The 18,030-nt window shown below is 41.1% G+C and overlaps 1 protein-coding gene across 1 annotated transcript; it reads left to right on the top strand.

Moving 5' to 3' along the window:
• The first annotated feature begins 4,432 nt into the window (after positions 1-4,432).
• LOC140281660 (voltage-dependent T-type calcium channel subunit alpha-1I-like) lies at positions 4,433-17,519 on the top strand. Its single transcript, XM_072376160.1, has 30 exons — positions 4,433-4,518; positions 4,672-4,760; positions 5,537-5,696; positions 6,654-6,966; positions 7,051-7,143; positions 8,134-8,282; positions 8,498-8,552; positions 8,645-8,770; positions 8,917-9,065; positions 9,274-9,459; positions 9,585-9,702; positions 9,794-9,949; positions 10,058-10,117; positions 10,648-10,728; positions 10,956-11,041; positions 11,512-11,635; positions 11,780-11,848; positions 11,972-12,156; positions 12,303-12,429; positions 12,535-12,660; positions 13,136-13,225; positions 13,324-13,501; positions 13,661-13,812; positions 13,918-14,027; positions 14,114-14,247; positions 14,345-14,403; positions 14,832-14,910; positions 15,233-15,354; positions 15,495-15,653; positions 17,478-17,519. Exons 1-30 carry the CDS (start codon positions 4,433-4,435, stop codon positions 17,517-17,519), a joined length of 3,663 nt encoding a protein of 1,220 aa, XP_072232261.1.
• The last annotated feature ends 511 nt before the right edge of the window (positions 17,520-18,030 follow it).

Genomic DNA, 18,030 nt, shown 5'->3' with positions numbered 1-18,030 from the left:
CAGATGGGACTCCAGTGCAGTGCTACATTGTCAGGAAGAGATAGACGGACTCAAGTGATGATTCTGAGATATAAAATGGTGGATTTAGTGATGAATTTTGATGTGAGACTGTAAAGAGAAAGTGGAGTCTTTATGAGCATCCATCTACTCACAGAAGAAGAACTACAACTTTCCAAGGCAGGATTTAGTATCCAGAGGTTTAACTTGTGCCAAAGACATGCTGAACAAAACAAAACCAAATAACACTGTCAAACAACACAACAAAACTACATGGTCAAATGACTCACCGGGACGACACAACAGGATGACATTCATTAGGCCAAAGTTAAACAACAAAGCTGTTTTATGCTAAAGTTGAATTTGTTCCTGTTGGAATAAAATCTGCATTTCTTCATATCTTCATGATCCAAATTACTTCAAACCACATAACAAACGAACACTTTTCCCGCGTTGTTTCTTTCTTCACCACTAAAAGTTAAATTAATGGGTTTTGGTACAACTATACATGTTCATACAGTTCCACTAACGGTTACCGTGGCAACAAGTTGTGTAGTCCTCTGGTTGAATTTCCATCACTGGGTTCCAGAATGGGCCATTTTGAAAGTGTTGATTACTTTCAAACATGTTTCAGCTGCCTCTGAGGCTTTACACTTCACCACATCAACAAACTCAAAGTTACCTGAAGACCACAAAGAAACATTTACAGACTGCAGTCAGAAAATCAGCTTCTTTTATCTGGTAAGTGTCACATTTATTCAAGTTTTGTTGCCACGGGGATTAGCTTCTCATACATTAGCTTGATTGAGTAAATGTGCAACTGACACAGAAACCAACTAGCTTCTTAATTCAACAGACAGTGGCAGCTTGTGCTCTGTCAGTCCCTAACTTAAGATAGCTTAAGATACGATGGTTTAAGAATAAAGTTAGAATAAAAACAGTACGCTACATACCTGCTTTTAGGCAATTGTTCACACCACAAGTTAACTCTGCTCTGCTACCGAAAACAGAACTTTTCCCAACATGATGCAATGTGAGGACACACTTTGAAACACGGACCCCATTCATGTATGATGAAGTAGAAATGCATGGGGACAGATGTGGAAAGGAAGCACAGAAATAAAGATATTTAGGAAAAGAATTAAAAATAAAAATAATTAAAAATACTTTGTAAAATGAAAATAGAAAAGGAAATAAATACCTAAAGGGCAAGAAGTTGGGAAAATGTGCAAAGAAAGTGTAATAAAGAAATAAATGGGTTAATTAATGTAAATAAACAGCGGCATTAACACACATTTAAATCAATACTGTTGAAAAGCAAAGGACAAATATCCATTGATGTCGTATTTTCTACATTAATTATTGTGTAAATTATTGGCATATTTATTTTCTTTATGGCGCCATTTTGTTCATTGTTGCATTTATTTTGGATTTTGGCAGCACAACACATCAAGAGCCCCCACAGGACTGAGTGTTTGTTTTCTCCTCGCAGCCTTAGCATTGGGATAACTTTTCCCCTAACAATAGCTAAGGTTTAGTTTGAACTTAAGCAGTTCTCACACAAGTTCTGCAGTCCTGAAATTTTCTTGAGTTCCTCGGGGCGTGATTCACAGGGGCGTGTCTAGAAAGTTTTAGAAGGGGGGGACAGGCAGCTGCACAGACTGGGATAAGGGTGGCACATGTAATTGACCCAAAAGCTTTGAGAAAAAACATTAAAAAGTAATAATCACCTTCTGTTTTTTAAGAAATCATATCGTTTATCATAACTAAGGTGGATATCTCTATCTCAAAATGAAAGCTAAGTTTGTCAAAGCACATGGCTAACGGTATTCATTCATGAACCATTTTTCTTTCAGAAGTGTTCTACATAATATGTCTCTAACCATCATCAGAAGGAGGTTTTCAACCACAGTAGTGCAAACACTTGGGATACTGCACTGATAACTTAAAGATAAAATGGCTTAAGCCCAATCAGAACGAGGCTACGAGGCTTTCAACATGACACAGTCGTTACCTGAGGTGATCTTCACCATACTATGGAAACTGTGACAGAAACATTACCCCAGTGAGCAATTAGCAAGACAAAGACCATGCTGTATTAGTGCTAAGGTGGTATTGCAGTGGAAATAACGCAGAATTCAGCCGATAAAAACACACTGACTTGGTGGATTCACCTGCAACCAAATGTGTAGATGTTTCCAGCTGCTCTTGACCTACAGGCAGGGTTAGAAATCATCTCAAGTGTTCTTTGTTCTTACTTTAGCTTCCTGATGTTAGCCACCCCAGCACCGTCTGTGGTGGTAATATTTGATGGTTGCAGTCATTGTTCCAGTGTACTTAGTGTTTCACAACATCTGCAGTTCTGTAAGGTGTCGTAACGCAGTGTCGACAAAGGTTACTTTCACAAATTAAACCTAATTTTAGTTACCCGAATATTTGGTTTCTTGGCACTTGGCACTCTGAGCTTCAGCCGTGTTCACGTCATTATGCACTAGATGTTTGTTTAAATTCAGTCGTCTCAGTTTGGAGACTAGGAGGGCAGTCAGGGCCTTGTGGGGGTGGCCTGGGGAGGCCTGGGGAGGCCTGGCCACCACTACAAGCCCCGTCCTTGGTACGTGAAAACCCAAATGCCAAGTAGTACTTTCTCCAAACTTCCTGTGGAAATGTGTTGACTGATGTTCGAGGAGCAGTTTTGTAGCTTGTCAAAACACGTACGAGTAAAGATCAAATCTGCCCGTCTGCGAGTACGGATCAAGAGTGAAAATACAACTCAGTTTTGCATGTACAAATATTTTGTCTGCCTTTTAAATGCCTAATTGAATACACAATACCCACCAATCAGATTGATCTAATCGATAACCAATCACGCGGAGCTCTTTGTGTCCACAGCCAAAAGTTCAACCTGTGGAAGAGTACAGCTGCTTCAGTTATTGGTTTGCAAAAGAATGAATGTGATTGCTGTGTCAAGCTTAGTGTCTCCACTGGGTTTTCTGCTTGGCATCTAAAATTAGGAACAGCATCTTTTTACCTGTAGATCCAATGTGTGTTGTCAGACTTTCACAATTGATCCGTGATTGCAGGCTTGTAATTGTTCTCACGACTCACGTTCGGTGATGCAAGCAACAAAACTTCTGCTTTCGTCTTAGCTCTGTGAACGGTTGCCTCAGCAACAGCTGTTTTGAAAGTGCCGATTACTTTCAAAGCTGTTTCAGCTGCCTTCATGCAGCTTTGCACTTCATCACATCAACAAACTCAAAGTTGCCTGAAGACCACAAAGAAACAGCTTCTTTTATCTGGTGACACGTTTATTCGTGTTTTATGTCCTGTGAGGAAGGTTTTATCACTATGGTCTGGTGTTGGGATAACTTAGATCATGGTATAGTGAAAGCAGCCTTTGATACCATTAAAATGTTGTTAATTTGCTTATCAGCTTGTGTGCATTTCTGCTTCACTATGCGAATGAGGGGCGCTGTCTTTCAGACAAAGATATTAAATAAATCTGAATGTTTTTCTACTAAAACAATAATAAGAATTGGAAATTATAAAAATAATGATGAAATACGGACTAATAAATAGATCAAATTACTTTCTTCCCCTGAACACACGTAGTCTTGCCTTTCTGTGCATGCAATTCATTTATCTTGACCCCTTCTCCTCCTACATATTTCTGACCTTCTTACAGAGTATTTGTGATCCAGAGTCATTATGACTGTTGCTGAGGGACAGAGGCGGCAGCAGCTCAGCATGATGCTCCCCGTACAGGAACGGGCGCACACCTCTGTGAGGCCGGAGGAGCAGGAGTGGCCGTTCCCCGACCTGCCCCGGGTGGTTTTCTGGCGTTTACATCAGACCACCAAATTTCGTACATGGTGCATAAAGATGATATGTAACTCATATCCTTTTATATTGTTTGAAAATACTAAGGCAGACACCTGAAAGGACCAGTTATTGATTATAACACAGCTTTTTGCCTTCATCAGTTATAATACCACCTTCATTTTTGAGTGCCAATAATGTCGTTAGCATTTCCAAAAGGACAGCAAGTGGCCTCATTAAGTTCCTCCAGTCTGTAAACCTCAGATCCGTGTGGCAGATGAATCATAGAATGGGTTCTGACCTTAACATCCTCCACGTGGTTAGACTCGATCTCGTTAATCGTCATCCTGGTGAGCTGCGTGTCTCAGGGCATGTACGATCCCAGTGAAGGGGAGAGACCTTACCAAAAGGTTAGTGAGAGCCATGCATGATTGTAGAGGCGTGAACTGAAGCGCTGAAACCCAGAACTCAGTTCTGTGCGGGTATAACAGATACTTCAGTGTTCTGTTTTTCAGTGATAATATATTCATATTGATCTTGTGTATTTCTTTTTTTTGTATCCAACCAGACATTGCAAGGCCTTGTCTTTGCATACTTTCTCTGGGAGATGATGGTCAAGATGGTCGCCCAGGGCGTCTACGGCCACCGAGGAAGCTACCTTGCAGACAAATGGAACAAAATTGACATCATAGTCACCTGTGGAGAGTTAGTATCCCACAATTTCTCATGTCAGCTCCGTATTGTTTACAGATGAAAAACTGCTGCCACAAACCAATACTCCTTGGCTCAAATCAAAGTTAATGAAAGAACACAAAAGTAAATGTATCCTCTTGTTTCTGTCTGCAACCATCTTCTCAGGATGTTGGACTCCATTGTTTTTGCTTTCGGTATCCGCTTAGGAGTTGGTCATGCGCTCAAGCCAATGCGGCTGATCAGCAGGATACAAAGTAAGCTGATGTTTGAGCATTATGGGATGTGGTGAGAAGATGAATGTCACCCTGCTGTTGCGGCTGCTTCTGAGTTTATTAGTTTCAACAAAAATAGTGGAAAATGTAGCTTTTTCTATTTGAATGTGAATTAAACTGTTTAGACCAGAGTTTCATTGATTGCTTTCAAAGTTTTCCTGATGGATGAATGATTGTTTTATCTCTAATTTAGATAAAAGTCTGATGTCTGTTTCCTGAAAATGAACTCTCTTTGATCTTATTAACTCACTTAATCACATTAGACTGAGCCGTTAAAGGTGCTATATGTAAATACTTATTGAAGATGGCTCTTAATCTGGCATTTCACATTTACTGAGTCTTTTGCTGCCCTCAGTTTTGGACGGGGATATTCACTTAGTTATTATTTTTTCACCCAGATGTCACCACATCCTAAACACTGGACCTTTAACAACACTTCAGTAGGACTACGCTGTAGCACTCGGCCTCTTTCCACCATGCGTGTCTTTTCATTGCATTTGTGAAATGGCTGCATGTGAGTCAAATGTGTGCAGATTCCTACAAACTTTATTCCCATGAGGACATAACACAAATAGTGTGGAGGCAGGTCAAACAACTGTCAGTTGCCAGTAAATATTATAGTGAGACTCAGATGACGCCAGTCTGTCACTAAAAGTAATATTTGGTGATATGTTTCAGTCGTGAAGATCAAAGTTTAAATGAAAGTGTGGCTATAATGTGTGAAAACTTGATTCATCCTTTTGTGTTCACCTGTGCAGGTTTGAGAGATTTGGTGTCCATACTCCTGGACACCCTGCCCATGCTTGGAAATGTCCTCATCCTGTACATGTTTGTGATTCACATCTTTGGTGTCATTGGAGTTCAGCTGTGGGGGGGGGAGCTGCACAACCGCTGCTTTCTGGGAGAGGACATCCTCACGTGAGAACCGCTCAGTCCTTTATTTGTTCCTTCTCTCACTGGGCTGCACTGACAGTAAAAACGAGATGTGATAAACTACAAGACCCGAAAAAGTTGGGATGCTGTGTAAAATGTAAATAGAAACCGAATGCGATGAAAAAAATCTCATAAACCGTAGGTTTCAGGCGTGTTGAAGCAGGGAAACATCTAAAACCTGCAGGATAGCGGCCCTCGAGGACCGACTTTGGACATCCCTTAGATGCAGTGTGTGATTCAGTTTAGTCATGATGAAATGTGGAAGGCCTTCCCTGAAAAAGATGTAATCTGGATGGAAGCATGTGTTGCTCTAAAACCTCTACATACCTTCCCATGTGTGCAAGTTGCCAGCTCTATAGGCACCAATGTACCCACATACCATCAGAAATGCAGACTTTTGAACTGGGTGATGATAACAAACCAAGAATCATGTGTGTTTTTAATCAGAGGCGTTCAGTATTGATTATCTGCAGTGCACAGAGAAGTCTTCAGAATCTCTAAATCTTCTGATGATTTTATGTACTGCACAGTTTTAACTGACCTTCTGCCATTTCATCCAGCTGCTTCTATTTAATACCACTGACCTTTGCATTTCTGAGGCATATCTCTGCCATCAGATTCAAGATGAGCTAATATTTTTCTTAAAATAGCTAAACGTCACATTTTCAACATTTGACATGTTTCTATGTTCAGTTGTGAATAAAATGTTTTTGTTTATGAGCTTTGCAAATCACTGCACTCTGTTTTTGATGTACATTTTACACAGTCTCCTAACTTTATTGGAATTTGGGTTATGAATCATCAAACTATTTGCCATTCACGTTGATTTAGATGAAGTTCCCAGGACCCAGGATGTCTTCTTCTGCAGCATGAAAAACCATGTGTGAGCTCTATATAAAATCTAATGTGTGTGTGTGCTGTTATCATCCATATTCAATCCAGAAAGTACAACTTGTCTCTGAGTCGGTATTTTGTCTCAGCGCCGGGCGAAAGAGGCCCATTCCTCTGCTCATCTGAAGATTTAAACGGGAAGAGGCGCTGCAGTGATGTGCCACCTTACCAAGAAAGAGGCAAAGTCTGCACGCTGCCTGCTCCACCTGCAAATAAACCTGGTAACTGGGCAGTCTCTGCGGCGTCCGGCGACTGCGTGAACTGGAACAGGTACTACAACATATGTCGTCCAGGTGGCCCCAACCCCAACATGGGCGCCATCAACTTTGACGACATTGGACATGCATGGATCGCCATTTTCCAGGTGGGCATTTTAATCATCTCGCCATCTATTTGTCTGTCTGTCTGTGTTTTCTGACTGAGGGTTTTACTCTCTTTTTGCCTCCAGGTTGTCACACTTGAAGGGTGGACCGACATACTGTACTACGTAATGGACACTCATTCTGTTTGGAGTTTAGTGTTGTTCATACTCATCACCATAGTAAGTATCAATATGTCTTCCTTTATGTTTCAGCATCAGAATGTGAAATGTTTTAAATCTCGTAGATATATTCTGTATATATATACCTGATGGTGCACATAACGGACGAAAGACTGATTTTTTCTTGTTTTTATTGATGTCTAACACTGTTTAAGTGACATTACAATGAAAATCCAAGCACAGCATCAATGTTCAGTGAGGCCCAGTGCCTACATGGGTCACCAGCATGTGTCTTGTTTTAACATTAAGACGTGATAAGAAAGCCTTTGTGTACTTTGTCTTAACCTCTGAAGATTTAACAAGCATGCAAACACTGAAACTCTTGGCCACTGTGCATTTCTTTAAAAATGAAAGGAAGTTTCATGCTGCTCTCATTAAAAGGTATGTTGTTGATCTCGTCTGTCAGGACCACATTGGATTAAAGTCCACATGAGCTCAAAACAATATTTAAGTGCTTTTCTATTACAGAAGTTGTTTTGTAGAGCCTTTTTCAAACATGTAGCCTACTGCAGTCCTGAAATTCACAGAGTTATAAGGGGAGTTGTGTCAGAATTCAAATGTTTGCAGCATTAACTCTGTTCTCTCTAGCTGAGATTTTTCAGATAGCTCCCAGATTTTTTGAGCCAACGTGTAGCCCCTCCAACATCTTTAACATCATCTAATATTTTCTCATCCTAATGTTCCTGTATAATTTCAATAGCTTGATCAAGTTCTGCCAATTCTGGCATCCAGTGAAGATGCATTTCCATGCTGGAGGCAGTTAGTTACCTTGTAACCAGATGGGATGGTTGGCTCACCTGAGGCTAATTCTTTGTTTTAGGCTTGTTTGTAACATTGCAGTGTTAGAGGTGGGGTCGGCTTTTATTTGCCACAGCTCATTGCAACGTAGTCGGAGTCTAATTTCTAATCTCTGGGTCTGCTTTACTTCCATGAAGCAATGTTTTCAAACTCTTTTTTTCAATATTGTTAATAAGTTTGTTCCCTTGCCAGATGGGCTCGTTCATTCTGATGAACACTTGCGCAGTCGTCATCGCCACTCACTTCTCAGAGGCCATGATTAAAGTCTCGGGAGACGTCTGTCGTTCTAGTACGCCTTTAAAGGTGTTGTGCTGTAAGATGATCACCAGTCTCTACTACAGGTCAGATAATGGACTGGCTGTTCACACAACCTGAAATATTTAGTTATTCTCTGTGTTTGTGGTCTAAGTGTAAGCAAATCATGTTGCTTTGACTCATATAAAGTGAACTTCACCAGAAACTACACAACTAAAGCCAAACCTTGCATCGTAATTCACCTTTCATACCATCTTCATTCATTAACTGTTGCCTTTATTACTGTTTTTCCAACCATCAGAATGTCTGCCATGTTACCCAGCAGCAACTGCCACAGAAGGGGAAATGCCTCATTGGTGAGACTAGCACAGCTCGCTGCAGTACCATAAGTAGAGGTTTTATTGCTTCGCTAACCAGCGGTCACTAAACTGACTCCCTTATCATCCAGTTTGGGTTCTGGCCACCTATGCGTGAGAGACTTAAGGTGCACGTGGAAGGCAATTTCTTTACCAGAGGAATTATGCTTTCCATTCTTCTCAATATTATCACAATGGCCATTGACCACCATGGGCAGGTGAGAAAATAAATGTTAGAAAATGTTTTAAAAGGCAGATATCTAATGAAAGCTGCCTCAGCTGCAGCCTCATGGTAGAGTGAGACACTGGTTGTCTTATTTCCCCTCACCTGGCCGTGTCATGTTCTCTCCACCTTCTCCTGCAGCCGTGGGAGCTCACACTGGCATTAGAGGTCTGTGACATCTTTTTCTCCATTATATTCGCCATGGAGATGATATTAAAGCTACTGGTATACCGAAAGATGTACTTTGCGGAACGAGGCAACCTCTTTGACTTTGCCATCGTCATGATCAGGTATGATAGTCTCACGCAACTTGGTGTTTGACTTTATGGCTTTATGTACAACGCCGGTTCCTGAAAACCTTGTGGTGGTAAACACCTGTCACAGCCTTTTTGATGCCGATGGCATAACATTCAAAATGAGTCTTTGAGATTTAGTATTTGATCTAAGATGTTAACCGTACAGCATAATGAAAAGTGTTTTTTTTTTTGTGGCTCTCAGTGTTTGGGAGGTAGTTTCAAACTCCGACGGCAGGCTGTCAGTCGTGCGCACATTTCGTGTGCTGCGCTTTGGGAGGCTGGTCCACTTCCTCCCCTACCTGAAGAGACAGCTGATGGTGCTGCTGAGGACCATGGCGGAGGCGTCCACACTCTGCTGGCTGATGCTCTTTTACGTTTTCATCTTCGGGCAAGTACACACTCAAACAAACATTAAGCACAAAGATTTCCTTGACAAGTGCCTGTTTATAACATCACACAGGCTCCCACGTGCGGCTCGACTGACTCTCCCTTCGATCTCTTGTCTTTTTGCAGTGTCATGGGTATGCACCTGTTTGGCTGCAAATTTGTGTACATTTCCCAAGATGGAGATCCTGCTGAGGACAGAAAAAACTTTGACTCGCTGCTCTGGTCCATGGTGACAGTGTTCCAGGTTAGTTTTCGACCCTCTGATCATTCTTTGCCATAATTTCTGTATCAATCTTTGCATTTCATCAGGTTTTGTTTTGCATGTATTGATCCAGGTTCTGACCCAGGAAGACTGGAATATGGTACTGTACAACGCCATGGCTTCCACCTCCCCATGGGCTGCTCTCTACTTTGTTGCCATCATCATGATTGGGAAAAACGTTCTTCTCAATGTCCTTGTGGGCATTGTGGTTGAAAGCTTCCAGTCTCAGGTATAGTCATGTTGAAACACTCGTCCAGCATGGCTTTTAAGTATAAATGACGGAAACACCTGCACAGACCTATGAAAAACTATTTTCTTTATGTTTTTCCTCTTAAAGCCCACCATAATACCCACTGACAACACCTGCCGCCCTTCATCTACTCTGAATCTTGAAGATGTAAGTGTCTAAACTCTAAACTCACAGAAGATTTTTAATGACTCTGATATCAGCAACTTTTTAATTTCCCACTTGTATACATCGCATCTCGATGCAGATCGGAGACTCGAGGTGTAGAAATAAATATATGCATGTCATGTAAGCTTACTTTAGCAATTCTGAAGTTCCGGGTTTTTCCGATGAGGAGATCAATGGATGCAAAACAGAAAGTAGATGCACTTAATCCTTGTTCAGATACTGTCGGGTGTGTAGTTTGAAAGGTTAAAGGTACAGATGCTTCACAGGTCAAAGGGTGTGGCAGAAAGAGAAAGTTAAAGGGAAGCATTCCAGCGCGCCAAGGAGCAACCAGCATTGACGCACAAGTACAAACAAAATGGTCTCCAAAATGCACAGGGCATCTGGAAAGGCTCCAGAAATGGGATCATGTGTTCTGGAACTTTTTACTGTGCTCCTAAAATGTACGGGGGCTTGGACAGTTTTGCTGCCAACTGTGTTTCCCCACACATACACCTTTGTTCATGTTGTTCCAGGGCGCAACAACATCCCCTCATAACAACCCTACCAACAGAGCTGGTGAAGTCTCTGCACCGACACAAACAAACTGGAGCGACGTGAGTGTGTGAGAGTACAGCTCTTAAAGTGTTTAAGCTCTAGGAAAGATTAAAGGAGGAGTAGTGCAACATTTTGCTGGTGTACTGCAGTGCATAGAGTCATTTACTGCCTTTAATACAAGTGCCTCCAGGAGAACCAGAAATGCAGTTGCTTGTACTTTTTGTAGTTTTTTTTCTTTTTCATAATTAAAGCGAGGGGACTGATGTGTAACTGCTGAACCCTGCAGGCATGTTTGAACTGGATCCAAAGAGTGCTGCGCTGGTGCAAAGAGCGCGACAACTGGGCGTTCTACCTGTTGCCTCCAGAAAACAAGCAAGTCTCACACACACAGAATTTCACAATTCAAGCTGTTATTTGCAGTTTTACGTGACCTTTAGACTTTTTTAATTGCTGTGTTTTCAGAAATCTCACTTAGCTAAACTTGTGAGATGCTTGTTGTCTTGTTTTTGCCTGCTGTGTTTTCCTGTTTGAGGCCACTGTGTTGTAGCTGTTGTTACTTTTATCTTCGGGCTCTGCCTGGTCTGGTTTAGGAGTGATCACGGTTTCAGCAGCCCGACCGAGTCACTCACTTATTGTTTATTCCGCTGGATGGACCCACTCACATCTGATTTGGTGTATTTGTACCATTCCCACAGCTAAAATCAAAATGGGTCATCCAAAGCATCCAAACACTTTTGCAGGGACACATATTTCACTTTCTTTAATCCCCTTCTTTTTTCTTTGTGTCTTTAACCGATTACAGCTGGTTTAACCCTAGTGTGTGTGTGTGTGTGTGAGTTCAGATTCCGCAGATTTTGCCAAGAGTTGATCTGTCACAAGATGTTTGACTCTGCGATCATGATATTCATTCTGCTGAGTTGCATCACCATCGCTTTGGAGAGACCTGACATTTCCCCAGACAGCATGGTGAGATGAAGGAAATTCTCAAAAGCTGTAAAGAGCACACACACTTCCACTCTGACACACACAAACATGACGTGAAATAGACAGATCTAATGACAAATTAGTTGTGAAATATGAATCAAAATTAATCTCTTTTTTGCCCCTTAGGAGCGATGGATACTGGACATATTGTCTTATTTACTGACCTTTGTTTTCTTTGTGGAGATGTTTGTGAAGGTAAAGTTACTTTGTGTCATCTAAGTTCTGCTTTAAAATCAAAGCTTTCTTTTGACTTGAGGAATGCTGTTGGGACTTTGTGTGTCTTAAACATGACTGGATGGGCGCCTTCTCTAACACCAGGTAATGGCCAGAGGTTTGATATTTGGAAGGAACAGCTACTGCCAGAGTTCCTGGAATATCCTGGATGGTACTTTGGTGATTACGTCTTCGATCCACATATGTTTCATTATTGTCACATCTGGAAAGACTCAGATGCTGAGCATCCTGAAAGTTTTACGCCTGCTACGCGCTCTCCGGCCACTCAGGTACGTTATAAATCTGTGTGTGTGTTTGCTTTCTGTTTGTGCAGCATCATGTCACTAATCCACTGACATATTTCTGATAGTTTGTACCTTCAGATGCATACACTGACTCCAACAAACACCCGTTTGCTTATGTTTGTGTGTCCCAGGATGATCAAGAGGACCCCGAAGCTGAAGCTGGCTGTGGAGGCTCTGATAGCCTCTGTGAAACCCATGGGCAACATCGTTCTCATTTGCGGCGTCTTCTTCTTCTTTTTTGGGATTCTTGGAGTTCAGGTGAGCACAGCTTGGGCAATGATAGTGTAACAGCAAACAGGCTTTGAAGTAGAAGAGATGAGATGAGGACACTCACTCTGCCTCTGTGTTTCACACAAACTTCAGTTGTTCAAGGGGAAGTTCTTTCATTGTGTGGGTGAAGACGTAAGCAACATTGTCAACAAGTCTGACTGTCTGGCGGCCAACCTTCGCTGGGTGCGAAAGGAGTACAATTTTGACAACCTGCTACAGGTAGGAACTTACACCCTCAGAGTAAGTGAACTCAGGTTAGCATTCATGTAATTTCTTAGTACAATCAAGCTGGATTGTATTGCATGATGTGTCGGAGGATAAGTAAGTTGGCACATGCTACACAGGCTACACTTTGCCTGGTTTGAACTTTTAGCAGAGTAAAAGCAAAATATACGACTCAAATATAAACCATATTCACGTGGATGTTTTCTCGTGAGCCGACTTACATCCTCTGATAAAAACATAGAAAGCACATTCAGATTTACTTTTATCATCCACACAACATGCACAATACCAGAAGTCTTTACCATTTCTTGTCTTATTGATCTTTGTTCAGTGTTTGCATGCTGCAATATTCCCCAGAAAGTAGCAGGTCCTTTTTGTGTTACAGAGTTCTTATGAAGGTTTCAGACGTTCCTTTTCTGAATACCAGCTCCTGTAAACTCAGGGTGTGGTGCTTGATCTCTCTGTTCAGGCTCTGGTGTCCTTGTTTGTGATGTACTCCAAGGATGGCTGGGTGAATCTCATGTATGATGGGCTGGATGCTGTTGGAGTTGATGAACAGGTCTTTTTTTCTTTTCTTTCAAGCAACGCGTTACATTTGGACACTGTTATGTGCAGTTTGAGATTTGAGTTTTGCGCTTTCACATGCTCCCTTTTCAGCCAATAAGGAACTACAATCAGTGGATGCTGATCTTTTTCATCTTCTTCATGGTCATGAGCTTCTTCCTCCTCGACATGTTCATTGGTGTCATGGTGGAGACCTTCCACCAGTGTCAGCAGACGCAGAAACATGGAGATGATGAAATCGGACGACGAATACAGCCTCTTCAGAACAATCGTAAGGGGAATGGAGAGTGGGGGAGGGGTCACTGGTTAGGTTATGATTTTATTATGTTTTCTATTAATCATAGCACCTCTGAAAGTGTTAAGAGTTACATTAATTCTGTTTGTTTATATCTAAATATACTTGTGCATGTGTGTCCCTTGTGTGTTTTAGAAAATACCCACGTCATAAATTATCTGCACTATTCCAAAGTGCGGCGCATTATACATAAAGTGTGTTCCAGTAAATCCTTGGACATTTTCATTTCTGCCATAATCATCATCAATGTCTTTATGATGGCTTTTGAGCACCACGATGAGCCGAAGGTAACGCGTGCACACACCCCACTGATGGTTCAATGGATGTTTGAACCAGCGTCAGCCTTTGAGGTGAAGGTTATAACCCTGTTTGTATATGTGTGTGTTCTTTAGTATGTGACCAAACTAGCAGAATACACCCACTACGGGTTCACCCTCATCATGATCACTGAAGTCGTCCTGAAGATTATAGCTTTTGGCATCATTGAGTTTGTAAAAGACAGGTAACACAGTGGAATGAGTGAGAGTTGTTATTCGTCGGCGTCTTTTTTGTTGCATTTTAAATCCCTGGCATCTTGCATGTGTTTAGCTGGAACTTGCTGGACATCACTATCGTCATCATTTCCATCTCCTCCATCCTCCTCAGCATAATAGAAATGGTACATTTATTGCCCTTCAATCCCAGCATCCTGAGAGTCTGTAGAGTCCTCAGACTTGCACAAGGTAGACAAACACACACAAAAACAAACATCATGAAGGTAATTTGTGTTTATGCGCACAAATGAGAGAATTTACCTCAACAATCCCTTTCTCTCATCAGTGCTGAAGGCCAAGAAGATAAGAGTTCTGCTGAAAACTATTATCAAGACACTATCTCAGGTAATTACAAACACTGTTTGTTACACTTTGTTACAGCAGTAAAGTGGATATAAATGATTCGCTTGGAATTTGTGCTTAAGCTGACTAATCAAGGCAATCTAGAGCAAAAGGAATCCTGAGCCACAACTACCACACTGTGACCCCTGCACGTGATCAGACTGAATCCAGACATCTTTTACAAAAAAAGGATATGGATTGTTCTGTTTCCCTCCTGGTTATGGGATTTATTTAATTTCAGACAGAACTGTTATCCATTCCACTCGGTTTCCAGCATCATTATGATTTTTCTGTACATAGTAAAGCTGAACATTAAGTGCAGTTCCTTCTGAACTCTTTGCAACCAAGAATGATCAAATGTAAGTGCTTGGATTGTAATGGAAGAAGAATTTGAGAATTTACAGAGGATTTAACGCAAGCTTTTGTTCCAGGTTGGCAATATTTGTCTACTCTTCATGTTCTTCTTTTTCATCTTTGCCGCGCTGGGGGTGGAGCTCTTTGGCAACTTGCGTGAGTCCCAGTAGCATAAAAACACAAACTTTCTGCAAAGGAACATGGTCAGGTGGATGATTTTGGATTTGCATTGCAAGTATTCTCCAATGTTGTGTAGAAGAGCTTTAAAGAGTAGCCAAACACGTTAGTCAAACCAGATCTTCTTTTAAGAAGTTTTGTTGTGGCAAATCTTTCATATTATTCAGTGGAGTTGAATTAAAGGCCTGTTTTCGTGGAAGATCACAGATCTAAACTGGGCCTCAAATGCATTACTCAAATATGTCAACAGCGCAGAAACGTTAACATCTGTACACCTGCTCTGTCTGCCTCTGTTGATCAGAGTGTACTCCTGATTACCAGTGCCTGGGGATACATCGGCACAGCAACTTCAGGGACTTCCCGATGGCTCTGTTCACGCTCTACAAAGTCTGCACCGGAGACAACTGGAGTGGCATCTTGAAAGTATGAACGCACTCCAAACACTGACAACCTGATAACCATATATTATGACTGAAAACAAACACCTCCATCATAGCTGATCATGTCCAAGTTACGTCCCACCTGCCGGCCAATGAATGAACATCTGGCTCTGTGCCTTGCAGGACACAATGAGGGAATGTCGCCCTGATGACCTCGAATGTGTGAGCTACCTCTACTGGGTCTCACCGATTTTCTTTTCCTGCTTTGTTGTTGTGGCCCAGTTTGTGCTGGCGAACCTGGTGGTGGCCGCCATCATGCAAGCGCTCCACGAGAGCAGTGAGGTATAACTGCAAGTAAGGCAAAACAGCAGTGATGCTTTTTCAAATGATTTTTTTTAACAAACCTGGAGCTTTCGTTTTTTTAGGAGGTTTTCTTGGAGAATGACGGTAAGTAGGCTGGAGAGCAGTGTCGGCGCACATCAGGCCAACTGAACATGAAAGATGGGCCTTCTAGCTGCAGTCCAGCACAAAAATTCACACTTAAATTGAGATTTTTTGGCAAGAATTTACTCTAAAACTCCAAATATGCTTACAAACTACCAACATGAAACTACATTCACATCAGGCTCTTGGTCTCTACTTTTTCCTTAAGCAGTTCCTAATTTAACAAATCACCACAACAAAAGAGTATCCGGTCATTGCAACCTCAGGTACAGGAAAGGGTAGAATTTACATTTACTGACATTAAAGTGCTGTCACAGCCCAGCTATAAGGTTGCAACAATAATGGGAGACAGACAAGAGTTTTTCCATTTATAAGAATAACGTTTTTTCTCAAAATTGACTAAACTAAAGAAACATAACTGGCAGGAGAGAAGCTTTTAAAACACAAGCCCCGGGTGTGCCTCAATTAGCCTGATGAGCCCTCCACCTTACTCCCTGCAAAAGGGAAGAAAACAAAAACAGGGACAAGTAGTGGAGCGGAGGGGTCGTCACAGTGCACATCAGGATTATTCTGCCACAGTTTCAGGGTAAAAATCGAATAGTAATCCTTCTTGGCAGGAGAACTCTTTGTCAGTCTGGACAATCTAAACTGAAATGTTCAAAAACATGTAATGAGTTTGTTGATCCTGGAGACAGATTTTGTTTTATTTTTAGTGGTGAGAATCATTGAGGCGACTCTGTAAACCTCAGCCACATAGTCAAAACACGCTGATGATATATACAAAAGCTTTAATTCTCAACCTTGGGACTAAATTACCAATATTTACAGAGAAAACTCTCTGTCTCCCTTAGGAAAAGCATGAGGAGAATGTACAGACGTTTGTCCATCTGCAGGAGAGAACGTTAGAATAACTCCAACCAGGGCCACGCCAGGGGATCCATCAACACAATCTAGTTATGTCAATAAGAAATATCATATATATAAACATATATATATGTTTTATCTGTCTTATCTCTTTTGTGTCTTCTTCTTTTTTGTTTTTTTATTGTTACATTATTGCTTTTGTTTTACTCCATATTGTAAATGATGCCTCCACACCACAGTGTACTCCAGTTTAAAACATGTATGGAAATATGGTTTTATTGTTTCTAACTAATGATACGAATGATTTCTGATGACTAGCTGAATTACCATGACTGGATTTAGCTCAGTTTATTTTGTATTAATGGGCTATCGTTGCGCTCTTGGGTTTTATGATTGTATTTAATATGTGTTTGATGTTGTTCAAATAAAAGACAACTTTGGACAGTTGCAGTCTCTTGAACTTATTAAATCCTTCCAATCATTGGGTTTTTTGCCAAAAGATAGTCTTGGCAAGAAATATTTAAAGTCAAGTTTAAAATAAACTTCACTGTAGATTAAAGAATACACTTAAAATTAATCAAAATGTGCAGATTTGCTCATTGATTGAAATGTCTTTGTAGATAGACTCACCAATCAGTGTTAGACCGCCATCAGTGGAAATTACTGCAGGGCTTCCTGCATGGATTGGCTTTAAGAAAATTTAGAGCGAGTTAACGTTCATCAGCGGTAAAATAAAGTCTGAGTGGGGGGTGTGACTGCTGCTGTGATGTAGTGATGCATTTGGGGATGTGAAAATAGGGTTAGGGTTAGGGTAAGTATAATGATGGACTGATGAAGAGGTCGTCGACATTAATCCAGAAACAGGAAGAAAAATCTGAAATGGCGGCCCATCGCTGTTAAAAGCTTTTGCCAAATCACGAGCTCGTGTAAGAAAAACATTGTGTCGTCTGGAAAAGCTTGTGTCTCAGAAACTGACCAAAAAAGTTGGAATATTTGGATATTGTGGTCATCTCAAGTATTAAAGACTTTAAAGTACACGTCCATCTGGTAAATATTTAAAAAAAAACTATTCACAACACATACTCAAAGCTAAATGTTTTAAACATCAGTCATTCTTTACTCGAATTCTCTAACCTGCAGTTTGTTCAATTCAGTCTCTAAAGTTTATTTTCTTTGCCTCAAATTGAGTCGTCTGACGCCCATCTCAAGGTAAATTATTTCCAACTGCTGGTGGATAATCACACGAGGAAAAAAGGAGAAGAAAAGTGACGAAGGTCTGATTTGACTTCTTGATGTAATGACTTGACGTGATTTATAGTTTTTGTAACTCATCTCCAGCAAAAAGCTTCTCCCAAAAACATTTTCACATCTGTCAAATACAACCAGAAACTGGACATGGAAAAAATGCTTG

Source organism: Leuresthes tenuis, unplaced genomic scaffold, assembly GCF_036924035.1.
Source record: "Leuresthes tenuis unplaced genomic scaffold, fLeuTen1.0.hap1 SCAF_22, whole genome shotgun sequence".
NCBI lineage: Eukaryota > Metazoa > Chordata > Actinopteri > Atheriniformes > Atherinopsidae > Leuresthes > Leuresthes tenuis.
The sequence above is the reverse complement of the archived record's forward strand: the minus strand, read 5'-3'. Positions and strand labels throughout refer to the sequence as shown.